Source organism: Rana temporaria, chromosome 1 (genome assembly GCF_905171775.1).
Source record: "Rana temporaria chromosome 1, aRanTem1.1, whole genome shotgun sequence".
NCBI classification, from domain to species: domain Eukaryota; kingdom Metazoa; phylum Chordata; class Amphibia; order Anura; family Ranidae; genus Rana; species Rana temporaria.
Window position 1 is genome coordinate 557,872,963 of NC_053489.1, and position 27,915 is coordinate 557,900,877.

The window sequence follows — 27,915 nt, forward strand, 5'->3', positions numbered from 1 at the left end:
AAAAATATATTCAAAGGAAGAATAGATGATTAATGACACTTTATTGCCATCAGCCACAGAGACCCCTGAAATCATTATTTCAGATTATTAGAGGGAGGCATGCCATGTAACTGAGCAGTTGTGAAGCCAGCAGGGTGTTAGGTTGTAGAGCGGAAGGAGCAGAATGAGAGATATAGCAATGTTACTTTTTAGCACTCTGATATAAGCTAACTAACAGTAATGAGTATAAAATTCTGACATAGTTTTCTTGTTCAGAGCCTAAAATGGCTTACAAGAAATGTTGCACATTTTGTAACATTTACTTTTAAAGGAACATACTTTTTGCATAATAGTAAGATGTAGCTATTTTATTAAATTAAGAAATAATTACACGGTTAGTGCTATGGGATATTTTGAGAGGCTTCATTCATTGGTTCAGAATGAAATTTGCCCACAATTGGTATGGATGTAGGTGGCAGAATTACTTTAACCACTTCAGCCCCATAAAGGATTTATCCCCCCAATTGTCATTAAGGGGGTAAAGGATTTACCCCCTTAATGACAATTGTGCGATCTTGCAACATTTTACCCAAACAAATTAATGTCCTTTTTTGGTGGTATTTGATTACCTCTGTGGTTTTTTATTTTTTGCACTATAAACAAAAAAGGAGCATCAATTTTGAAAAAAAATATATATTTTTTTTTACTTTCTGCTATAAAACACATCCAATAACAATATATAAAACATCTAATTTCTTTATCAGTTTAGAACAATTTGTATTTCGCTACATATTTTTGGTAAAAAAAATCCCAATTAGCGAATATTGATTGGTTTACGCAAACGTTATCACATCTACAAACTATGGGATAGATTTAGGGACTTTTTAAAATGATGTTTTACTAGTAATGGTGGCGATCAGTGATTTTTAGCGGGACTGCGACATTGCGGCGGACACATTGGACACTAATGGACACTTTTTGGTGATCAGTGCTAAAAAAATGCACTGACAATGTATAAATGACACTGGCAGGGAAGGGGTTAACATCAGGGGCAATCAAAGGGTTAAACGTGTTCTCTATGTGTGCTTTATAACTATGTGGGGGATGCTGACACTCGTTGTTCCTAAATAGTAGGAATCACAGATCTCTCTCTTCCTCTGTGACAGAACGACAGTCTGCCTTGTTTACATGAGCAGACCACCGTTCTGTCATTCCTCCAAATGATTGTGGGTGGCCGGTTGTTTTAAAATAGTATTCTGCAGCAAAATCCAATGCAATTCAGTTTCTTGTCAATAATAGGATGATGGTACCCCTTTCTCAAATTACTTATATCTCCATCTGAGGCCTCACTATTTAGTTCTGCTGTGCTAACTAGGAGATGTTATTGAATTAATCTCTTCCACTGTGCCTTTGTGTTCTGACAAGGGGACCCCCTGCCAGAACACACTAATCAGCGCTCGCAACCATTGGCTTCGACAAAAAACGATCCTTGGATCGGCTTCTGTCGGAAGGACAGCTGCACACATGGTCTTAATGTCAGCTGGTTCAGAAGGAATATTGGGACCGTGGGATACATCCTGAAAGAAGTTTGCCCTGAAAATGTGGATATTAGTGCATAAAAGAAAAGTGTCTAAGACAGTGCTAACTTTTTTTTTTTTGCAAGTGCATTTATATGGCTACAGTCACCTTAAGCTTTTTAAAACAAAAGGCCTTTACCTATGATCACTGTAAAACAGGAAATCTATTTAGAAATTCAGGTCAGTGAGCAGTACCATACCTAGAGGTAGGGGATCACCAGTCCTCCTGTGGCGGGCCCAGGCACACAGGGGGGCCCAAACACCAGAGGGAGGGAGGGGCAATTACAGGATGCCCTGTGCGGCTCTCTGCTGAAAACCCTCCCGCCGACTTTTAGCTGTTGCAGGGAGAGACACAGACACAACTGCCGGCTTCCTTGTCCCATTAAAAAAAAGAACACATTTTAACCCTGTATTGTTTTATTCCCTTGTAAAAAGAATTGAAAATTGTAAAAAAATTATTTGTAAAAATTGTAAAATAAAATAATTTTAAAACATTTCAACTTTTTTTTTAAATTTATGTTTCTGTTCAAAGAAAGTTAAAAACGATTTCACACAGCTTCTATGTTATCTGTGTGTCCGCTAAGAATGATTTTAGTATATTTATTGTGAAAATGGTTTTATTTTATTTTTTATATTTGAGGGGGGCCCTGCAGGTAGGCTGTACGGGGCCCCATGATTTCTAACAGCAGCCCTGCCTAGAGGGTACTACACAAAGCTGAAAAGCTGCCATATACATTATAGCTAAGCAAGGGGATGGCACAATGAAGCCCTGTCTGGGACTGCCCCTCTCTAATATTGCACTTAATATGGACTTGATCACCTCTATGATCAAGTCCATACTGGGGTAATATTAGATATGGGCAGTGTTGTAATGTGTGTGACTTATTGCTTTCTTATTGTGTTCATAGAGCATAATTGGGCTTTCTTTCATCATCATTCAAAGTTCTAGAGACAAGGAAATGCTTCAAGCAGTGACATCCCTCAGTCTATAGTCATTATAGCTGTCATTATTCTGTCCGGAGATTGAACTGTAGAGCCCCTAGGCAAAGGCTTTCACAGTACATTCTGCCCAGAGAGGGCCTTCTCACTGAGCTAAAAAAAGATGGTTCCCTTGTGGGGAATTTTAATTTTCAATGTTTCTTTTCAGGAGCCTAATTTAACATGCACCATGAGCTGAAGGTCAATATGTGATTATATAGAAATGGTTTCCTCCTAGTTGTGTGTTTGGTTACAGATTATACAGTACTTGCTATAGCTCTTTTTCTGTATTGCTTTATCTTTTAAATATAACAAAATGTCATGATCTTAGCCCAAAGTGCCCTGAAACTGGTTCATTGATTATACACAATATTAACATGAAGGAACTCTCTAGGGTAACTTCAGAATAATAATGTTTGTTTTCTTTTTCTTTACAGGCATTTTCTATTCAAGACAGGAACAGGGACAACCCCACTGTTCAGCACTGCTACACCCGGATACACAATGGCATCTGGCACTGTCTATACTCCACCCACAAGACCACTCCCTCGAAACACCTTATCAAGAAGTGCTTTTAAGTTCAAAAAGTCCTCTAAGTACTGTAGTTGGAAATGTACTGCGCTCTGTGCCGTAGGGGTCTCTGTACTACTGGCAATACTTCTCTCCTATTTCATAGGTAAGTAATTACATTTTCACCATTCTTCATTTTTTATGATTATTAGAATAAGCTTAGCAGAACATCTTGTCAGATTTGTCAGCTAATATAGGTGACATTGCTCTTTTTAATCTTTGTCTAAAAAGACAAAATGATTTATACGCTTGGATTGGTGTTATTTTAAAAATCAAGTTAATATTTAATTTGGAGTTAATTAACAAGGACGGAGTCTACCATTTATTGCATCTCGGCTGCTGTAGCTACAGAGAGAAATTAGTGTTTTAATTCAGCCCTAATTCAGAGCGATTCTTATCTAAAGGCCTATTTTATTATTGTTTGCTAATGGTTCTGTAAGGATTGGAAAGTTCAAAAAAAGTCTTTGTTTTAAAATAGTATTCTGCAGCAAAATCCAATGCAATTCAGTGTAGTCATAGTTTTACATGGTTATTTTTACAGATATCTAAATGTTCAACCTTAGAATCTTTGTGGGTCACACAATAAATAAACAGTGGCCAGGAAAGCAGTGCAGAAGGCAAATAGTGTACAAAAGAAAAACTCCATTACAACCAATCATATTTTAGGTTATTGTAATCTTGGGAAACATGGTTTGTCTTTGGACACTATTAAATGATCTTGTTAGTGTACATGTTCATACACACTGAACATCAAGAGCAAATAATTGTCTATATTGCCAGAACTCTATTTACAGGATTTATTGCATCAGTTAGCTTGTGTTGGTGAACTTGTGGCACACACCCTCCAGTGCTCACAAGCCATGGGTCTGGCGTTCTCAATTCCCATAAATGTGCTAAGTTGAGTCATTACTATCATGGAGGACCAAGTACATAGGCAAAGTTATGGGTTTAGATAGTCGCATAGGATACAGAAGAAATCTGAAGCTACAGCTTGGGAGCTCTGGAAATGGCACACATAGAGTGTGGCACACAAGCTGCTAGTAGTGTTGCAAAGGGTAGCCCTATTTGTTGAATAGCCAGGGGCATGGGTATTTGTAAGGCTGCTCCAAATACCGCCTGAACCAGGGTGAAGTAAAGACCATATATAGAACCATCAGTAAAGGAGCGCGCAAGGATACCCTAAAAAACATTCAATGTGTAAAATACAATTCTAAAATTTGGCTGCAAATATATGGAAGATGGCCCTAAAATACGGAAGATGGTTTGTGGTTGAAAGAAAAAAAGATAAATAAAAAAAGTTAAATAGCATTTATTTAATAAAAGGCTTTAAAAAGGCAATAGTCCTGCACAGCATCATGCCAATTCAGGCTACATGTGATCTTACATTGTTTCCCCCCATGTACTATGAATATAATTTTGGCGGCAGATGTACCACTTTCACAACAGGATTTAAGGGCCCGATCCACAAAAGGGATACGCAGGCGTATCTACTGATACGCCGTCGTATCCCTGTTTCTATCTATGCGGCTGATTCACAGAATTAGTTACGCATAGATATTCCTAAGATCCGGCAGGTGTAATACTTTTACACTGTCGGATCTTAGGATGCAGTACCTCGGCCGCCGCTGGGGGCATTTCTCGTCGAAATTCTGCGTCGGGTATGCAAATTAGCACTTACGGAGATCCACAAAGCTTTTTCCCTTCGTTTTTTTTCCGTAAGTGTTAGTTTGCCGTCGCAAAATTAGGGCTGCTTTTACAAAGTGTAAACTTAGTACACCATGTAAAAGTAGACCCTTCTTTCCCGCGTCGCTGTCAATTTTGTTTTACATTTTTTTTTCCCGCCGCAACTCTTTTTTTTTCTTTTACACCCGTCACAATTCTCAAAACTCGGCACAACGTAAATCCGCACAAAGCAAGTCGGGAAAATCGCGTCGGGAGCATGCGCAGTACGTCCGGCGCGGGAGCGCGCCAAATTTTAATGGGACTCGCCCCATTAGATTGAGCACGCCTTGCGCCGTACAGATTTAAGTTACACAGCTGCAAATTTCTAGGTAAGTGCTTTGTGGATCGGGCACTAACTTGGACAATTTGCGGCAGTGTAACTTAAATGGGAAAAGTTAAGTTACACCCGCTATTTGTGGATCTGGCCCTAAGTGTCCAAGCTCCCGGTAAGGATGGTAGATTACAGTATGCTCTAGATCAGTGTCCCTGAAGCTATGATACCACTATCAGTTCTGGGTTCCAGCCACACAACCGTGTCTTCGGAAGTAGAGTAGTGTAAGCTTATATTTAGCTCAATTTGGCATGATATTGTGCAGGGTCGCCATCAGGAATTACGGGGCCCCTTACACAGCTTCAGGCATGGGCACTCCGCGAATCAAATTGAGAAGCGGGGGAGATCTTTACAAAAAAAAAGAAGAAATAAAGAAAAAAATATATATATATAATAAAAGGGGGGAAGCCATGCGGGGCCCTGGGGACCTCTGGGCCCTTTAATAAAAATAAAAAAATAAATAAAAAATATAAAAATATATAAAAAAATATATAAACATTTATAAAAAAAAGGGGGGGGTTGCCATCCAGAGCCCTGGGGACCTCTGGGCCCTTTAATAAAAAATAAACAAAAATAAAAAAATAAACATTTATATAAAAAAAAAGGGGGGGGGGGTTTGTCACATGGGGCCCTGGGGACCTCTGAGCCCTTTAATAATAATAATAATTATATATATATATATATATATATATATATATATATATATATATATATATATATATATATATATATATATATATATATATATATATATAAAAATAAAAGAAACAAATGATCTTTTTTATAAAAAAAGGAGGGTTGTCATCCGGGGCCCTGGGGATCTCCGGGCCCCTGGGGACCTCCGGACCTCTAAAAAATGAATAAAAAAAAATTGGCCCTTTAATAAAAAATAAAATAAAAATGTATAAAAAAAAGGGGGTTGCCATCTGGGGCCCCTGGGGACCTGCGGACCCCTTACAGGTGTACTGCCTGTACCCCCTTGAGGGCGGCCCTGAAGTTGTGCAGGACTATTGACTGTTTTTATCCTCTTATTCAATAAAAACTATTTAAAGAAGCTACATTTATTGTCTTATCCTTCAACCACAAACCATCTTCGTTACACTTTGCAACCATATTTTGGGGTCCTATTTTACTAATTGAACTGTTTTTAAATTATCCTTGTGTGCTCCTTTACCATCTTACACAAACAAAAGTTAATCTACAAGCACTATCCGCCCATTGAGTGAGCCTGGCAGTGTGAATTATGTTTTAATGCTTGCAAAAGGTGAGGGGAACTTGGAAAGATGGGGCGCAGTTTCTTAAAAAAAGTGAATTTACACTTCATAGAGCAGCTGGGGCAGTGTTGTCTGACAATCAGATTGTATGTATAAAATAAATACTTAAAATAGGGGTTTAATACTAAGTAACAGCTGTTTGTTACAATTTACTATTTTGCATTCACAATACAGTAACAATTGCGGATGGACTTGTTGCTCAAGTCACAAAAAAAATATTGTAAGCAATAGCAAATTTGCCAACTGTGAAATTGCACATTTTAGTCAAAAAAGCTGTTATAGCAAGTGAGTTTCATAAATGTTACTAAATTGATGGTAGAAGCACTTGGAAAACTTTAGTGGGTGTTTTACACTTAAATAATTAATTCCAAATTGTTAACAAATGCCCTTGATGGACTTTCGGACAGTAGTGGCCCTCCAAAGTGCTGAAGTATGTCATCCAATCACATTAACCTAATCTAATTTTTGTCCACACCAGTGTTTTAGCAGAATTCTTTTGTAAGAATGAATGTAACTCTTTTGTAAGAATAAATGTTTCTCTAGAAAAAAGGTGCTATCTTCCTCCCCAAAGAAAATCAACACCATCTTTATTGCGGTGAAGTGTGTGTAGATGACAGGATTTACCCTATACGTATACTCTCTTTATGATGGCAATTCTTCATATATACCATTTTTTTTTTTAATGTATTTTGATGAAAGATTGTTTCTGTGGAACAAGACTGCTGAGACAAAAGCTAAACTATTTTTCTCCAGAGCTGTCTTTGTGAAACAGCTTGAAGCCATCTTTAACCATTACTGGTTGCTCCTCTGCTCAAACAATAAAGCTTATTTTTTTCAGAGAACACCATTTTAGGCAAAGGTCAGCTTTTTTTTGTAAGATTATGTCCTCTCTGCACAATAGAAAACATGTATTAAATCAGCACGATAAACAGGTCTATCACAACAGGGGTTTTATGTTATTTTTTTACTTTGTCTTCTTGATGGTGCACATTGTTGCAGCACACAGTTTATACAATAAATATACAATTTTTTTTTTCTTATTTTTGGTTTACTGGAATTGCTTTTTTGTGACCTGTTTTATAAGTGATTTTACCACCAATCTGTGTAGTTTTAATTCTAACTGAAGACTAAGGCCTCGTACACACGATAGGATAGCCAGAGGACAACGGTCTGAAGGACCGTTTTCATCGGTCAAAACCGATCGTGTGTGGGCCCCATAGGTTAGTTAACCTTTGGTTAAAAAAATCGGAACTTGCTTTAAAATTTAACTGATGGACGCCTAACCGATAGGTCAAAACCGATCGTTAGTATGCAAAAGCATCGGTTAAAAACCAGCGCATGCTCAGAATCAAGTTGGCGCATGCTTGGAAGCATTGAACTTCGTTTTTTTCAGCACGTCATTGTGTTTTACGTCACCGCGTTCTGACACTATCGGTTATTTAACCTATGGTGTGTAGGCGTGACGGACCATCAGTCAGCTTCATCCGTTAACCTAAGACAACGGTCCTTCAGACCGCTGTTCTCTGGCTATCCTATCGTGTGTACGAGGCCTAAGACATGTCCTGACCTCAAACACAAGTTCATGAATTTGGTAATAAATGAATAGACCTTAGTTAATCATTCTAGTGCAAAAACAATGCCACGCGTCATCAAAAGATTACATATCAAATATATAAATAGAAGTAGTATTAAAGTTTTTTTTTTTTTTAAAAACAAACATGTTATACTTACCGTATCAGTTTTGCACAGCGCAGCTCCATTCCTCTTCTTTTTTGCGTCCCCCACCGGGAATTCTGGCTCCTGACAATGGGCTCCCGCTGCTATCTCAGCCAATGAGGAGGGAGAGTACCGGGACAGCCGAGGCTATGGTGAACATTGCTGGATCAGTGGGGGGCTCAGGGAAGGATTGGGGTGCTGGGGAGCTGCTGCACACAGAAGGCTTTTTACCGTCATGCATGAAGGTAAAAAATCTTCAGCCTTTAGAACTACTTTAAGTGCCAAATGTAGATCAGGTGATGGTGACCTTCTGTCCTCCCAGAAGAGAAAATAATTACATTTGTACTATCTGTGATAAAACCTTATGGCCCACGCCTGTAGACCTCAGTTTGTAGATTAAGTGCTTATGGGGGACTGTATTAAATGCCTTTGCAAAATCCAGGTTGACTAAATCTATGGGCCTTCCCCGTCTAGATGGCAGTTTCTCATAGAATGTTAACAGATTTGTCTGGCAAGAACAACCTTTTTATAAGCCCATGCTGATGACTACTTAAGATATGTTTTTCCTTAGTAAATTCTTGGATATAGTTCCTTATCATCCCCTCCAATAACTTAATTATTATTTGCATCTAAGCTATATACACTATATAACACAGCAACTCCTAACAAAAGCCGGTTTGTACACGTGTAGGTGATTTAAACATAGAGCCCATATGTGTATAATTATTTCTGGCTGAGGTAAATGTACTTTTTGTTTTTTAACTCGCTCCTGTTGCATTCTGTGAGTGTATTACTGTAGCTTGTAGATTACCTATGCTTTAATATATATTTATTGAAAACTTTGCAAGTTACTTAAACTTTAGTGAGTGGGGACTTTGCGGACATTATAAACACTTACCCTTCTCTTTTCATTTCTAGTGATATATGACTACCCTAGTGATTTTTTAATTCTGTTTATTAATAGATGGAGAAAAAGCCGGTTCTATTGTTTCATAAAGTACCAAACTGCCAAGTACCAGCTAATTCTGTGTATTTACCAACTTTCTGCATAGTTCCTAACGACTGAGCCATTCACATTAACTATTAAAATATAATCGCTTTTCCCTATCTCTAGCTATCATTTACTGTAATTTAATACTGTATGTTTGTATATAGAAATATTTTGTACTTACTGAAATTGAACCCTATTTTATGCTAAGTGCAAAGCATAACAAAATACTTACAATGCTTTAATGCGGTGCAGCATTAATATTTAATTGACAATGCAAATGGCTGTTGTGTCAGGCTTGGCGATAACAAAATATTTAATAAGATGCTAAAGAAGTGGAAGCAAGGAAATAAAATGTAACTCTTTCATACCTGGATCATACAACATTTTATTAAAGAATATAGGACATCTTTACATTTGCATTTGAAACCCTTCTCTTTTTCAGCACCCCTATAGCAGTGCAGAAAGCGATGGCAGGTGATTACCCAATCAGAATGACCTTTTGGTTGCTTGAAATAGCCAAACACTTACTACTTTCAAGTTGGCCACATACACTATACAGTGTGTAGTATACATGTCCTTTATAGGCTCATATACTTTCAAATTATGTGTTTATAGGACTTTTATAATTTACATACTGTGTTGTCTCCTAATGTGACTTCATGTTAAAACTGTATACATTTCCAGATGTCTTTTCTGTACATATTTGATACAAGAAAAAAACAATATGCAGCTTTATGTTTTAGGTAGTGCGACTTTAAAGGTCCGATCCACAAAGGAAGTACGCCGGCGTATCTACTGATACGCCGGCGTACTTTTAAATTTCCTGCGTCGTATCTTTGTTTTGAATCCTCAAAACAAGATCCGACGGCATCTGGGTTAGATCCGACAGGCGTACGTCTTCGTACGCCTTCGGATCGTAGATGCAATTCTTCGTCGTCTGCTGGGTGGCGTTCCCGTCGTATTCCGCGTCGAGTATGCAAATTAGCTATTTCCGACGATCCACAAACGTACGAGCGGCCGTCGCATTCTTTTACGTCGTTTCCGTTCGGCTTTTAGTTAAAGCTGCTATTTGTCGGCGTACGCAATGTTAAATATAGCCGTCGTTTCCGCGTTGAATTTGAAAATATTTTTTTTTGTTTGCGTAAGTCGTCCGTGAATGGGGCTGGACGTAATTTACGTCCACATCAAAACAATGACATCCCTGCGACGTCATTTAGCGCAATGCACGGCGGGAAACTTAGGGACGGCGCATGCGCAGTTCGTTCGGCGCGGGGACGCGCTTCATTTAAATGAAACACGCCCCCTACTCGCCGATTTGAATTACGTGCCGTTACGCCGCGAGAGATACACTACGCCGCCGTAACTTACGGCGCAAATTCTTTCTGGATTCAAAGCTTGCAAAAGTAAGTTACAGCGGCATAGCGCATCTCACATACGCTGTGCCCATGCAATTGTATGTGAATCTGCCCCTTGATCTTTTAGCTGAAGTCAGTATTTGAAAAATAGAAATAACCAGATTTGGGACTCTGAGGTACCATAAAAAAGTTGAAATTACCTTTAGGTACATAAAGCTGCCTGCTATTGCATTACATTTCTAGTTTAAGGTTTTGTTTTTAGAAGTCTAATAAAGTCTTTGTTTTTCTAAATATAAAATGACACACTTGGTATAAAAATATCCTCTAATACAGTACAATATTGGGATTACTACTACAGAGAATTGGTGGTGCTAAACTTAGATTATTGCAAAATGAACATTGGCCCAGATTCAGGTACATTTGCGCGATATTTGCGGGGGAGCAGGGCAATGATTTTGCCCTGCGCCCCCGCAAATATTTTGCGCTGCCCTCGATTCACGGAGCAGTAGCTCCGTAAATTGCGAGGGCGCGCCGGCAAAATTGCCCGGCATAAGCGCGCGCAATGTAAATGATCCCGCCGGGGGCGGGAATCATTTAAATTAGGCGCACTCCCGCGCCGAGCGTACAGCGCATGCTCCGTCGGGAAACTTTCCCGACGTGCATTGCGGCAAATGACGTCGCCAGGATGTCATTTGCTTCAAAGTGAACGTGAATGCCTATGGTTACACGGGCGCAATTGCTTCTTGAATCTGGGCCTCTGTGTCCAATCAGGGTGGAAAGCAAATGGTATTCTGGGGTGTCTCACTAGAGGATTCAGCGATAGGAGTAAGAAGGCCCTGATTCCCCTTTATAGATCTTTAGTGAGACCTAGCTTAGAATGAAGTATCCACTTCTGGAACCCTCGCTTACAAATAAATATTGATGAGCAGGATCAGAGATCAGCAACAAAAATGATGCAAGGTCGGAGGAGTAAAACAGGAGAGACTAGAGAAAGGTGCTCAGTACAGCCTCGGGGGGGAAACGTGATTTAAAACTTTACACACAGGGTGTAAATTAAGTTCAGGAGGGCACAAGACCTCAAATTAGCAGGAGGAAAGTATGAAGTAACTATAGAAAATATTTTACAGAAATAGTAGTTGTTGCTTGGAACAGACTTACAGGATTGGCAGTTAGGCTGCTTTCACACTGAAAGTGCCGGCCATTAGCAGTAAAGTGCTAGTTTTCGCAGCGGTGCAAAGAAGGGGCTAAAAACGCCTGTGTTGCGATGCTTCCGAATTGCTTTTCAGGCGCTTTGGAAGCGCTGCCCATTTATTTCAATGGGCAGGGATTTTTAAGAGCTCTGTATACAGCGCTCCCAAACCGCATCAAAGATGTTGCTTGCAGGACTTTAAATAACGTTCCACAAGCACACCGCCCCAGTGTGCAAAGTCACACTGAAATGAATGGAAGGCGGTTTTCAGGCATTTTACAGGCGCTATTTCTATCGCTAAAATGCCTGAAAACCGCCTCAGTGTGAAAGGGGTCTTAGAGTCCATTCTAAAAAAACACACACCCGCACTAGAAAAAATGTGCCTATACAGTACATTTCTCCTGTTGCTGCTGTTCATAACACAGTCAAATAATTGAACATTTTTTTGGGTGAAAATAATAGAAATAAATATTAAATGAATTCCAGCGCAGTCCCGCTGCATGACAAGGTAAATAGCCTTGTCTCTCTATGTGTCTGGTTCACACAACTGTGTTGAGGGGGTGTGCGGACAATGGGGTGCTTAAAAAAGAAAGGCTGGCTACTGAACTTTATGCAATGTCTGTGTGACATCTTAATAAAGTTTATTTAAAAAGAAAAAAAGAAATACGAGCGCCAAGATTGTTGCATCATCTCTGTGCTAATCTCAATGGGGTGCTTAAAAAAGAAAGGCTGGCTACTGAACTTTATGCAATGTCTGTGTGACATCTTAATTAAGTTTGTTTAAAAAGAAAAAAAGAAATCCGAGTGCCAAGATTGTTGCATCATCTCTGTGCTAATCTCAGCCAGACCACACTGCAACACACACCAGCTGCTGTGTTGCAATGCTGCAGCTGATGTCAATGAGCTCCTAGTCAGTTAAGAGTATGTGAATTTAAACCTAAGGCCAGGTTCACACCTAAGCGAATTGAGTGCGGCTTAAACTGCATCTAATTCGCAGGACATTTCAAAATACATTGTTTTCAATGAGGCTGGTTCACATATGTGCGATGCATCCGCACTGCGCATTGCCTCCAAACCGTGTGCGGTTTTTATGTCTTGCGGTGCGGCTCAGGTGCGAATTCAGTCCCATTATCTTCTATGGGCACGCATCTAATTCGCAGATGTGTTCAGTTCTCTTCAGGAATTTCTCTCATTCAGCTCAATACACTTCTCCCCCACTCTCCTCTCACCTGGAACTTCTCCCAGGTCTCCAAATTCGCATCTAAAACATTGCTAATCTGCAGAACACTTCTCTTATCTCTCTGCAGAGATAAGAGAGCTGAAATTCGCACTGCACAAGTGTGATTCAGGCCTCAAAGTGCTTCTGCCACAGGAAAACTCCTTTGTGAGTACTTTAGGGTATCCCTAGTATGGGAGAAGTATGAGGATTGTGACAGCTGCCTTCCTTCTGAAAATTCTAGTTGCCTGGCTGTGTTTGGCATCACTATTTTTGAGTAATAACAGCTAACATTCATTTTTATAAAGGAAACCTGTTTAAAACCTGTTTAACCTCTTGACCACCGCCCCATGTCAAAAAGACGTCCTGTTTTTAAAGTTGAATATCTCGATAACGGCAGCAGCTGCTGCCACAACCGAGATATTCATCTTTTCAGGGGGCGGTGGTGTACACGATAACGGCGGTCTCCGCGGCGGATTCGCCGCGAGGTCGCCGTTATCGGTGGCGGGAGAGGGGCCCCCCCCCTCCCGCCGCTCTCCCGCGCCCTCCGCCGCTTACCGGAGCCGTCGGTAGCGGCGGAGGGGATCGGATGTGTCCGGCAGCTGAGCGGGGACGGGACTGAAGGAGAAATCTCCTTCACCCGTCCTCATAGCTCTGCTGGGCGGAAGTGACGTCAAAACGTCAGTCCCGCCCAGCCTCTTAAAGAAACATTTTTTTTTTTGTCATTTGAAAAAATGACATTTTTATTTTATTTTTTATTTTTTTGCATTTAAGTCTAATTATGAGATCTGAGGTCTTTTTGACCCCAGATCTCATATTTAAGAGGACCTGTCATGCTTTTTTCTATTACAAGGGATGTTTACATTCCTTGTAATAGGAATAAAAGTGATCATTTTTTTTTTTTTTATTTCAGTGTAAAAAATTATAAAACTAAATAAAAATAAATAAGAAAACCAAAAAAATTTTTTTTAAAGCGCCCCATCCCGACGAGCTCGCACGCAGAAGCAAACGCATACGCGAGTAGCGCCCGCATATGAAAACGGTATTCAAACCACACAAGTGAGGTATCGCCGCAATCGTTAGAGTGAGAGCACTAATTCTAGCCCTAGACCTACTCTGCAACTCAAAAAATGCAACCTGTAGAATTTTTTAAACGTCGCCTATCGAGATTTTTAAGGGTAAAAGTTTAATCATTTTTAATCATTTTACTCGGCGTAACATTATCTTTCACAATATATAAAAAAATTGGGCAAAATGTATTGTTGTCTTATTTTTTAATTCAAAAAAGTGATTTTTATCCAAAAAAAGTGCGCTTGTAAGACCGCTGCGCAAATACGGTGTGACAAAAAGTATTGCAATGACTGCCATTTTATTCCCTAGGATGTCTGCTAAAAAAAAATATATAATGTTTGGGGGTTCTGATTAATTTTCTAGCAAAAAAATTGTGATTTTCACATGAAGGAGAGAAGTGCCAGAATTAACCCGGTGGGCAAGTGGTTAAAGTGAAACTCCAGGTTTTTTTTTTCTTATTAAAACATCCTCTTCAGCTTGACTGCATACATTGCAGAGATTTTAGAGAACTTTACAGTCGTTCTTAACCTGTTGGGAATTTGAAGTACTGTAAGGCTTTCTAATGTCCTTTCTCAAAGTGTCTGCTAACAAGAAAGGCCTGCCTTCATTATCACCACCTTTACAGTCCCATTGTTGTAATACAGAAAGAAGCATTCTATTATGTGCACAAGAGTCTCAGAAAGCTTTCTCATTAGGTAGTGGTGAGGCACAGTGATTTCACCAGCACCTTTGAGAAGCTCCGCAAAGCTAGGGTCTGTGATAAGATTTGTTTTTCTTCCTTTTTACTTCTAATGGTTTAATTTTTTTTAATTTAGATTTTAGTTATTATAGTTTTTATGACTTTATTTAAAAAAACATTTTTTTGTGGGGGGTGGGTAATTCGGCCTTCAGGATAAGTAGATCTTACGTTTACATCCAAAGTCTGCTTTAAAGAAAATCTGTAATTTCAATACTTCAATAGCTGTGCATTGTAACAATTCAGCTTCTAATCTCAGCTTGTTCAATTAACCAGTTGCTGACTGGGCCATAGCCAAATGACGGCTACAGCGGATAAGTCTGGGAGGGCGTACTATGACGTCCACCCAGAAACGCGCAACTGCACGACCCCTGGGAATGTTCGTGACCACTGAGTTCTCAGGGACCCAGCGTGTCAGGGATCGGGGTAAAGGGCCAATCCCAGTGGTCCTTTACCACGTGATCACTCAATCAAATTGGATGGAGCGATCACTGTCAACAAACCAATGTTATGTCCGGTTCTCTCTCTCAATCGTGTGAGGAGAGGAGGGTGCCCCGTCAGTGCCAAGGAGTGCCCCATCAGTGCTCAAGAGTGCCCCAGACGTGCCAAGGTGTGCCCCTTTAGTGCCCATTAGTTCTAAGGAGTGCCCCATTAGTGCAAAGCAGTGCCACATCAGTGCCAAGAAGTGTCCCAGGAGCATAAGTGCCCAGGAGCGCCCGTGCAGTGCCCCATGAGTGCCACATCTGTGCCCCAGCAGTGCCACATCTGTGCTCCAGGAGTGCCACATCTGTTCCCTTAGCAGTGTTCTACAGTTCCACTAAAGTGCCCATCAGTAAGTGCTCATCAGTGCCACTCTATAAGTGGATCCTCATCAGCGCCCGTCAGTGCCGTAAAAATGTGTAAAAAATGTGTAGATGCATTTTTATTTTCTTTCCACATTTTCCAAATACACATGGAAAAAATTGAGGTTGCAGGGCAATGTTGGATTGAAAGTCGCAAGACTCATATCGGAGCAGTGTGAACCTGGCCTAAAACCTAGAAGCTGATTGGTTACTATGCGCAGTTGCACCAGATTTAGTTAAAATCCCCGGGTGTGTATGTCCTACAGGCCACAGACTAGTTTGGGAAAACTAGTGCTTCACGGACCTTGAAATAATATGTAGTGGGAGGTATTAAAGTTATATTAATGGCCAAAACATTATAAAAAAAACAAAGCCAAACATGTCATACTTACCTGCGCTGTGCAATGGTTTTGCAAAGAGCAGCCCTGGTCCTCCTCTTCTTGGGTCCCCCGCTGGCACTCCTGGCCCCTCCCTCCTGTCTACTTCCCCCAGAGCAAGCAGCTCTGCGTGTCCATTCAGATACAGAGCTGTGGCTCGGGCCCTGCCCCCTCTCTCTCCTTATTGGCTCACTGGCTGTGATTGACCCGTGAGCATATGTGGAGGGAGAGTCCCTGGAGAGCTGCGGGCTCTCTTGCGCATCGCTGGATCAAGAGGGAGCTCAGGTATTTGGGGAAGCTGACGCACACAGAAGGTTTTTTACCTTCATGCATAGAATGCTTAGAACCACTTTAAGGGTTTACTTTAAATTGCACAAAAAACACATTATTCAGAGTTAGGATTTTTTTCTCTCTTTTCAATGCAGAAACAGAGGTAATATGACAAAGCACAGTGGAAACTGAAATCATAGACAAATAAGAGCTTTGAGCAAAAACTTCATGTCCTGTATGTGATATTTAAGAAAAATAAGCAGCTTTTTGTGAAATAGACTGTCCTTTGCAAATAATCTGCTCTCAGAATGTCAGAAGGGGAGCTATGTTGGCTTTTTAACTGATGGTATCTTCATGGCACATCTACCAGGGCTGGACTGAGTCTGTGTAGGCATCCAGGTACCTATGTAACAGAGTAAGAAAATCCCTTGGACTGGCAATGGACAGTGATATTTTCCACAAAGAACAGAATGTTAAGACTCTTATCAGATATGAATGTAATACTCATTCGGAGGCTGGAATATTGTATTCCAATCCTTGATCTATTGGAAAATGAATCTGAAAAAAAAAAAGCAAATGTAGTTAACATTTTTATTGTTTAGTTCTCAACGATGGAAAAACTGTTGGAATTTCCATTCTATTGCTCCTTTAATACAGGACAATATTTTTTTTTTTTTTCATAGGTCTAACGGAAAAAAAAGCTATTCTAGAAAACCACAGTACAAAATCTTATGATTGCTCAAAGTCTTTTCAAGTCATTAAAGTATGAACTGGTGTTTGCGCTTGGCTATCATTAGGGCAATCAAACATTAGGGTGCCCCATAATCATTTAGTATGTATCTGTGTCCAAAAAGTGCTGGTAATTAGGACCGGTATATTACTTGTGTCTCGTTGGCTCTGCAAGTATTCTCTAGAGTTTTAATCACAGTATATGTCTGCAAAGAGTGACATAACTACTGCACCTTCCGTATCACTCTTTTCATGTGGCGCCTGCAGTAATTATACAGGTACAGAAGCGACACCTGGGGTTTTTCTTATCATTTGTAATGAATTAGCAAGGTTATCTGACAGCGAATCTGACAAAGGGCCCCACAAGCATCAGGGATTTTCAGACTTGCGGTGTCGCAGATCTTGCCGCCTTAGTTGATAAGAAAAAAAAAAGCATAATCGTTTCAAGTAGTTAAGCATTTTCATTGGGAAATATTTTACTGTTGAAATGCTCACTTTTTCATTTCTGCCATCAGAAGCATTTGGCACACCATGATGAAAATCTGCTTTCGAAAAAACGTTGGCAGACAATTTTAACGAGTTTGTTCTTTGACACACTAACAAAGAATCTAAAACAGATGGATAGATTGCAGACTGAAAATGCAGTTGAGTAGCTGCAGACGCAATGGCATGGTCTTTCTACTGGCAGTCCCCAAACGCCTGTGACACGAAAAAATGTTGTTGCAAAGACAAGTGGAGGAGACAGAAAAAAAATAAAAATTCCTGAAGACACCAGAACTGTCGTTGTGATATAGTAACCTTAAAAATTTGGCAGGATCAAACTCTTCTCTTTCCAAATAGCTACAAATCTACATTCTTATTTATTTTTTTCTGACAAAAATTTCAAACATATTCCATTGTCTTGTTCAATGTTTTAACAATTATAAATGTATATAAAAAAAAAGATGTTATTTGAATGACTTTTAACATATATACTGTATATACTTGAGTATAAGCCGAGTTTTACAGCACATTTTTTTGTGCTGAATATGCCACCCCCGGGCTTATACTCAAGTCACCTTTTTGCGCCTGATCTCCCGGATTTGGGGACCTGGATCCAGCCGGCCTTAGGTCCCCTGGATCCCATACTTGGCACACATGTAGCCCCACTTCTCCTCTATAAGTGTGCACAAATTATTGTCCAGGGGACCTACCCTCGGGGAGTACCGATTTTTCAAAGCCCGGCACCCCTTCCATAGACTCCCACGTTAAACTGTAATTTCTCTGGTGAATTTGGGGACCTGGTACCGTCCGGTTGTAGGTCCCCTGGACCCGGAACTTGGCACACATGTAGCCCCATTTCTCCTTTATAAGTGTGCAAAGTTTGTTGTCTGGGAGACCTACGGCTGGGGAGCACCAATTTTTCAAACCCGGACACCCCTTCCATAGATTCTCATGTTAAACGTCAATCTAGGCGTGGGCACAGTGAGGCATGGGCACAGTGAGGCATGGACACAGTGAGGCATGCACATGGACACAGTGAGGCAAAGTGAGGCACAGTGAGGCATGCAGATAGACACCCTAGGCTTATACTCGAGTCAATACGTTTTCCCAGTTTTTGTGGTAAAATTAGGTGCCTCGGCTTATATTCGGGTCAGCTTATACGCGAGTATATATACGGTAGGTAATTTTAAAGAACAATTTAAGTTTCATTTATGATTATGTCCCTTTTCTACATGTAAAAAATCATAATTTTTTTGCTAGAAAATTACTCGGAACCCCCAAACAGTATGTATGTTTTTTTTTTTTAGAAAACACCCTAGGGATTAAAATGGCGGTTGTTGCAACTTTTTCACTTATGTCACACGGTATTTGTGCAACAATTTTTCAAACACGTTTTAAAAAAAATAAAACCGTTTCATGGATTAAAAAAATAACAAAACAGTAAAGTTGGCCGCATTTATTTGTATATTGTGAAAGATGATGTCACGCCGAGTAAATAGATACCGTACATGTCACGCTTTAAAATTGCGCACACTCGTGGAATGACGCCAAACGTTGGTACTTAAAAATCTCCATAGGCAAGGCTTTAATTGTTTTTTACAGGTTACCAGTTTAGTGTTAGAGGACATTTTTGTAAACGTCACTTGTAATAGGAATGGTGTGTGTCAGGTCTTGTTTATGGAGTCTATAAGACCCCACACCTCTCCTCCAGGCTGGAAAGATTGAGAAAAAAGAAAAAATTAACAATCTCTTTCCAGCCGAGATCTTGGCCTTGTTTACTTCCGCCGGCCGGAAGTGATGTCATAACGTTGCGCCCGAGCCTCCGAAGGTCATATGCCTCGTACACATGGGAAAGAATCTCATCAGGAAAAAACATAGTTTTCCCGACGAGATTCTTGGCAAGAATCTCTTGCCGTCCGAGTGTACACACAAACCTTTCAAAAGAACAGCGGTTCTCTTGAAAGGCAAGAACGCGGTGACGTCATCCCGTACGATGAGCATGCGCTCATCACATTTGATGCCATCGCCGCCATCTTGCTTCACCCTACCTATGCCGTGGAAGCTACCGTGCATGCGTCAAAGTCATTTCGAGCATGCGCTGGTTTCAATGGGGACAGGTAAATATACACACTCTCGGGTTTCTCATCAGGAAACAGGTCGACAAGAATCTCGACGATAAAATAGAGAGCAGGATCTCTATTTTTCTCATCGAGATTCTGGCCAGATTTCCTGATGAGAAACCTGAAAGCCTCGTACACACGCTCAGTTTACTCGGCAAGAAAGCTTTCCCAGCAGTTTTCTTGCTGGTTCTTGCCGAGAAAACCGAGCGTGTGTACGAGGCTATAGAGATGACTTGGGATCATTTGATCACAAATCTCCATGATCATCGTCCAGCAGCGGCAGGTTCTTTCACGGGTCGCCGATCGCACGTAACCTTACAGCACGTGCTAGCCCGGAGAAGCATTGGAGAGTAGGTGGCGGGCTGAACTGCCGATATGATTGTTCTTGCAGTGCATATCATTCAGATATCACCACTCAAATTCAATGACGTCATATGACGTCCTTGGGCTGGAAGTGGTTAACATCCTCCATTCTACGAATACTTTTATCTGAGGCCATTTCTGACCACTGATCAGAACGTGCAATAAATAAAGATATGAAAACCTTTAGCTGATAAATAAGACTATTCTGTAGAGAAGCCAAATTTGAAGTTGTCTTCTTTCCTGGAGGGGGTTAGATCATACTTGCACATCCAGCTGCCTTTGTAAAGTATGTTTAAAGCCAAATCCATTTTTTTTCTGTTTTGGGTAGCATGTGGAAATATTGATATTGTCAGGTTGTCATTGCTGTCCATGTCCCCTCTGGGGAGATTTGCCCTCTGTGTTTGTTCTAGTGACTGTTGTCACTAAGACAGAAAGATATAGGGCAGCCAAAATAGGAACATGAATAGAGGAAAAATAACCCAGTATGGAATCCTGTTGCATTGGCAGCTTTTTGGAGGAGTTGTTCCTCTCACTTTGATAGATTTGTCCTCATTGCCTGTTGTTTTTCTGGGACAACAAATAAATCTTAAAATATGAAACATCAAAAAAAAAAAAGAAATTAAGGGGTTTCATAATGGGGTTTTACAAAACGTTTAGACTTTAAGTTTTTTAAGGTTTATGCTCTGCTTTTCAGCACTTTTCAAGTAGTGAGTATAATGAATTGTATGGAATCTGTCTTCATGGTGACCGTAATGCATTCAGAAACACCACGCACGCTACTAAGTCAGCATTTGTCTGTGTGTGTTTGGCGTATGTTTCCACACATTATTGTATACTAAGCAGGTATCTACCATGACTATCAATTGGATTTAGACTGATTGGGTTGTGTTTACATTGTATTCATTGTGCAGAAAATGTATCCCAATGGCAGCAACATAACAGATTTACTTCTAAGGCCCCGTACACACGACCGAACATGTCTGCTGAAACTGGTCCGCGGACCAGTAATAATGCCATAAAACTATGCCCTATTTTGTAGACGCTATAACTTTTGCACAAACCAATCAATAAACGCGTATTGCTTTTTTTTTTTTTTACGAAAATAATGTAGAAGAATATGTATCGGCCTAAACTGAGGAAAAACATTGGGCCAAATCCTCAAAAGGGATACGCAGGCGGAACTGCTGATCAGCCTGCGTATCCCTGTGCCTATCTTTGGAACTGATCCTCAGAAGCAGTTTTCCAAAGATAGGCAGAAGATCTGACATCTAAGACACTTACACTGTCAGATCTTAGGATGCAGTACCGCATCCGCCGCTGGGGGCATTTCGCATTGAAATGCCGCTTTGCGTATGCAAATGAGGACTTACGGAGATCCACAAAGCTTTTCAGCTTTGTGTTTTCTGCGTAAGTTTACGTTTGCATACGTAAAATTAGTTCTGCTTTTACAAAGTGTAAACTAGTAACACCTTGTAAAAACAGACCTTTTTTTCGATCGCCGCGATTTTTTTTAAATTTTGAATTTTTTTTCCCGGCGTGTAACTTTTTTTTTACCCGACGCAACTTTATTGTCCCGTCGCAATCCACAAAGCCCGGCGTAACGTAATTTTGCGCGCTGCCCGTCGGGAAAATGACGTTGCGAGCATGCGCAGTACGGCCGGCGCGGGAGCGCGCCTCATTTAAATTGTCATCGCCCCCTGCAGAAGAGGACCGCCTTGCACCGGAGACATTTAAGTTACACGGCCTGAAATTTCTAGGTAAGTGCTTTGTGGATCGGGCACTTAGGTAGAAATTTTAAGTCAGTGTAACTTAAATGGGAAAAGATAAGTTAGGCAGGATTTTTGAGGATTTGGCCCATTGTTTTCTTATATATTTTTGGGGATATTTATTACAGCAAAAAGTAAAAAATATTCATTTTTTTTTCAAAATTGTCGCTCTATTTTTGTTTATAGCACAAAAAATTAAAACCGTAGAGGTGATCAAATACCACCAAAAGAAAGCTCTATTTGTGGGAAAAAAAGGACGCCAATTTTGTTTGGGAGCCACATCGCACTACCGCGCAATTGTCAGTTAAAGCGACGCAGTGCCGAATCGCAAAAAGTGGCCCGGTCATTGACCAGCAAATGGTCCGGGGCTGAAGTGGTTAAAGACACAGGGGCACACTGGACACACAGCACATAAAAATGGCAGTAATGGTGTCTAGTGTGCCCCCTCACCAATATTACATCAGTAACAAACGACTGGCCACTGCCCTCACCTATAACTGGCCTTCACAGCAAGGAGCACATGAAAGGGCTGCAGATAATACTGGGGTGCCTTGGAGTGGCTCTGCAGCTTACGCATGTATTTGCAAATGTGTGCTAATTAAACCTCTGTTTAACACAGACTGTTAGACTAAAGAAATTGGTTGGTTGTAGACTGGCTGGTGAGTTGAGCTGGGATTTGTCTTTGGTTTTGTTTTGCATGTGTTGCCCTTCCATGCACTTCTTGCTGTGAAGGTCGGTTATAGGTGGGGGCAGTGGCCAGTTGTTTGTAAATTATGTATTTGTATAGTTGTCTGCACTATCCTGATTTCTCAGGAGTGTCCCAAGTTTTGAAATGTAGAAGTGTCCATTGTTTAAAGTGCAGAAAATGCTGCTGGTTCACTTCTCATAAACTTGGCATACTCTGGGTTATGTATAAACTGTCATTCCCCACTCTCATAGAAGGTCAGTGGTTTCCATGCTTTATTTCAATGGCTAAAGGGCACATGCAGCCTTCTGTACCAGATACAGCCCAGAGACAGTAAGGAGGAGCTTAGCAGGAAAATGAGGCGCAAATTGGTTTTGACATGCTTAGAAATGTGAAGTGCTTCCACATGTAGTGGAGGTGTACATAGTGCTGACATCAATGGGATGGTATAGGACTGGCAACATAAGGATAGCCAGTATGGCATGTGGTTGAAACCTTACCAACAACCCTACCTGCATTAGCCATCCTTACTACTTAGAGCACACTAACAATATAGCATTTTCTCTTTTTCTTCCAAAATAAGAGTGCCCACCTATTAGGCCTTGTACACACGACCGGACAGCCCGCTGAAAACGGTCCGCCGGACCGTTTTCATCGGACATGTCCGGTCGGAGATTTCTGTCTGATGGTTGTACACACCATCAGACAGAAATCAGAGGCAATCCGCGCGGACAGACACCGCGGTGATGTGTCCGCGCCGTCGCCGCGACGATGACGCGGAGACGTGCGCGACGCAGGAAGGTCAATGCTTCCAGGCATGCGTCAGTCATTTGACGCATGCGAGGGATGGCGGCCGCTCGGACATGTACGGTAGGTCTGTACAGACGACCGAACATGTCCGACGGACAGGATTCCAGCGGTCTGTTTCTAAACAAGTTTGGAAATATTTGCCCGCTGGAAAAAGGCCCGGCGGGCAAATGTATGCTGGAATCCTGTCCGCTCGGCTGTACAGACGACCAAACATGTCTGCTGAAACTGGTCCGCGGACCAGTTTCAGCAGACATGTTCGGTCGTCTGTACGGGGCCTTATAGCTGCAATGCACCCCCTTTGTTCAATGCCTGGAACCTCCTCTGGTTTGTGCTTAACCCTAACTATGCTCTGGAGAAGAAACACCGCTAAACCCAAGTGCTACAAGCCAAGAGCACTGACAACCTGGCCACTTTAATTATTAGAGGTGGCATTGTTTCCCATGTTAAAAAATATATATTGTTTTAGTATATTCCTCTCTGTTTTTCTATATATTTATCTTATAGATGAAAATTGCACCCTGTGCTGCGTTGGCATTTCCCTACCTTCATAATGTAATGTGGGATGTTTATTTTGAATCAATTTAAAACTGCACACATGCCTCCGTTGCCTTCATGGGCAGCTGCGTATTTAAAAAATGGAGGAATTCTCCAGATAACCCAATGAGCTAGCGCGCCTGATTACAGCGGCCTACACTTTATCAAGGTATGACAGATACAGATGGACATACTAAAGCCCCAAATAGACCAATACGCTCCAACAAACAGCACATACACACAGCAGGAAACTCAAAACAAAAGCTAATTTATGGAAAAATATGTGTTTCTAATCAAAGCCCGGCTCTGCTGGGAACCATATAACACACTGTAATCCTTACATGCAGATGCTTTCATCTTACATTACCAATTTGGTATCTTTCCAAACACTATCATCTTACCTTATTGCCCTGTGTGAGTCTGTTCAGAGCCTGAGTCCCCACTCCTACACTGTACAGTTCACCGGCGAGCCTTCAGGCATTGATCACAAGAAGCACAAAGGACTCACTGACCTGCTTGGAAAGTTAATTCCTACATCTAAAAATGATATATTGGCTTCGAAAAAAGAGTAATTAAGCATGAAGTGCGGATTGACAAGATTCCAATTGGAAATAAAACCATTCTGAATTTACTTTGTTAGTTGTGACAATAATATCAAAGCCAGGTTACGTAATTGTTAGAGTTCGAATCTGAGATATGTGACACTAACACTGAGAGTATCGTAACAGGATGAAGAAAATTGTTATTATTAGATTTATATATATACTGTACAGAATACTACATTTGAGCCTTTTGCCGCGTACACACCATCACTTTATGTGATGAAAAAAAACGACACTTTCTGTGAAGTAAAAAATGACGTTTTTGAAACTTCAATTTTCAAAGACGAAGTTGCATACACACCATCGTTTTCTCACTATGATCTTGCAAAGTGAGGTTACGTTCCACCACGTTTTACCATTGAAACTTGCTTCATAAGTAGCTTCTGGGCATGCGTGGATGAAAAAACGTCTTAGAAAACGACGTTTTTTGCTACACACGGTCAATTTCTGTGAAGTAAAAAGTGCACTTTTGAAAAACGACACATAAAATTGAAGCATGCTTCAATTTTTTTTGGTCGTTTTTTACAAGACATAAAACGACGTTTTCCCCCACACACAGTCAATTAAAGTGACGTTTTTAAAAACGTCATTTTTTTTCATCACATAAAGTGATGGTGTGTACGGGGCATTTGACTTAAAGGGTTAAATATCTTAGAAACTGTGAGGCTAACACAATGGCATTAAAAAGGCCAAGGATTTTGATAAAGCTACCCTCTTTTCTCATGTTTGTGGGAGATCAAGGCAAATAATTTATGTTTGTTCCTTCTTTTACAATTGCACTTTGCAGCAGTGATGTCAGTAATCCCGAGTGAACTTTGAGGTAGTTGGTCCGACCCACTAAATTGTAGTCTCCTATATGATTATCAACAATGGTTGCAGCAGTAAATGAACTCTAATATCACAGATAAAAGAAAACCATTATGAAAAAGCCTCTATGATTCATGCATTCTGGAGCTTTAGCTGATTGTCTAATCTTTCTCCAATCCTCTGGTCTATTTCTTGCAAATCACAAAGATATTGCTATTATTCCTGAGAAGATCTTGCTGGCAAATAAAATGCTCACACAGATCAGCTCAGTAGAAATTGGTTCAATAATGTAAAAAGTTGTTATGATTTAGGATAACCTAAAATTGAAAATGATTTGCAATAATTCACAGCTGAGTACAGATACAATTCAGCTATTGGTGTTATCTTAATTTACATTCCTTATGGCTTTGTAGTAAGAAGCGCTATATATTTTGTGTGCATGTGTGTGTGTGTGTGTGTATATATATAGATGTGTATACTGTATATAGATGTGTATATATAGATCTATATATAGATATATAGATCTATATATATATATATATAGATCTATTTATCTATAGATCTATATATAGATCTATATAGATATATATCTTTATATATATCTATATATATATATATATATATATATATATATATATATATATATATACACTGACCGGCCACTTTATTAGGTACACCTTGCTACCTTGAACTCCCTTTTGCCTTTAGAGCTGACTTAAAGGGCTTGTAAAGAGGCAGCTTTCCTGTCAGAGGGGGGTCTGCACTGATAATCGGCACATTGATAATCAGTGCCCATCAGATGCCAGTCAGTGCCCACCAAAATATCAGTCATTGCTCACCAATGTGCCAATCAGTGCCCATCAGTAACACCTGCCAGTGCCCTTCACAGATTCCAATCCGTGCCATTCAGTAATGACTGTCAGTACCTCCCCATCAGTGCTGCCTATCAGTGCCATCTATTAGTGTCCATCAGTGACATTTATTAGTGCCCATCAGTTATGCCTGTCAGTGCCCATCAGTGATATCTTTTAGTGCCCATCAGTGCCACCCATCAGTGCTGCCTATCAGTGCCCATCAATTCTACATATTAGTGCCACCTCATCAGTGCCAACTCATCAGTGCCCATCAATGCTGCTTCATCAGTCCCCCATCAGAGCAGCCTCATCAGTGCCTGTCAGTGAAAGGGAAAACTACATTTTATAACAGAGACAAAGAAAACGATTTTCTTTCAAAAATTTCAAAAACACAGAAAGCTCTATTTGTGGGAAGAAAATTATAAAAATTTAGTTTGGGTGTGTTTGCAGTGTTGCATGACCGGGCAATTGTCATTCAAAGTGTAATAGCGCTAAAAGCTGAAAATTGGCCTGAGCAGGAAGGAGGGGAACATGCCCTGTATTGAAGTGGTTGAAGTAAGCAGGGTTTGTATATCACAACAAGCCCAAACAATAGGAAGTACCTATCTTACAATAAGTTACTAGGGTACCAGCTGTTTTAGGTCAGTTTTAAGCAGAACTCCACTACCAGTAAAGAAAGTGATTGGACGTTTCTCAAACTGGAACAGCGACATTACATAAGTTAACGTGTTGCAGTGACATTTATTATGAATGACTTTCCAAAGTACAATGCAGATCCAACACATATGTGTTGCATTGCATCACAATGTACAGTAACAAACTACCACCAAGGTGTGAATGTATTGTGTTAATTTGTTAGTGTAGGTGACATTTGGTAGTGTGGGTAATAACAAGTATTAAATAAAGCACATTTCTACAGGAAAGATAAATCACAGTAATTTCCCTTGAAAACAGAAAACCATTGTTTGTTTGCATATATATATATATATATATATATATATATATATATATATATATATAAATATATATATATATATATATATATATTTATATATATATATATATATATATATATATATATATATATATATATATATATATATATATATATATATATATATATATATATATATATATATATATATATATATATCTATCAGTTCATCCGGAAAAAGAATAAACAACTTCTATATGTGCCTACCAATTCTTGATTGGCATGTCTTGTCATTACCAGCTATGGCTCCTGCTATGAGATAAATAGATGCAAGTTTATGTATATGATCTATAAAAATATAATCCATTGCCTTCTATAGAATCTGTTGTTGATCAAAGTGACTGAAGACGGTGCAGCTGTTGTTCCATCATAGATGTTCACTTTATCAGTTTATATTCTGTGCAGCTCTGTGTTCTGTTTGATTACCAGCCCTCATTATCCTGAACCGAAATTCTTTAACATCCCTTATTTCTCTCTGTCAGCCATGCATCTCTTTGGCCTCAACTGGCAGCTACAGCAGACAGAAAATGACACTTTTGAGAACGGAAAAGTAAATTCAGACGTGGTGCCAACACATACTGTAAATGTGCCCTCCAGTGACAGCGGTAAGACATACATTTTTTTATATATAATGTTCTGTACTATTTGGTGTCTTATTTCACATTTTCCAGTATTGTTTTTATTATTTTTGTGTGCCTGCATTTATTATAATAGAGTGCCCAATTAGCTTTAGTGCAATAGGCGCAGAATATAAAGGCCATTACTGGATGATACTGGTAATGAGAGTACACAGGTGGATCAATAACTCCATATAGTCCATTTTACTATAAACATCTCCATTTAAATAGCTTTTTAGTGATATTAATTATGGAGACAATGGTGATATATATGCATGTGGAAAAAGAATCCTTGCCTTTAACAGCTTACCCTGTAATTAATGCTACAGATTGATTATTCTATTAGTTGTTTTAACA

General features: G+C 40.0%; 1 protein-coding gene across 3 annotated transcripts in view; it reads left to right on the forward strand.

The window, feature by feature from the left end:
* Positions 1-27,915, forward strand: part of TENM3 (teneurin transmembrane protein 3) — a 1,530,681-nt gene that overhangs the window by 1,246,948 nt on the left and 255,818 nt on the right. For all 3 annotated transcript variants that reach the window (XM_040333815.1, XM_040333823.1, XM_040333831.1), the window contains 2 exons: positions 2,972-3,210; positions 27,424-27,546. In XM_040333815.1, the coding sequence (XP_040189749.1) occupies positions 2,972-3,210; positions 27,424-27,546 (362 nt within the window). The remainder of the gene's footprint in view (positions 1-2,971; positions 3,211-27,423; positions 27,547-27,915) is intronic.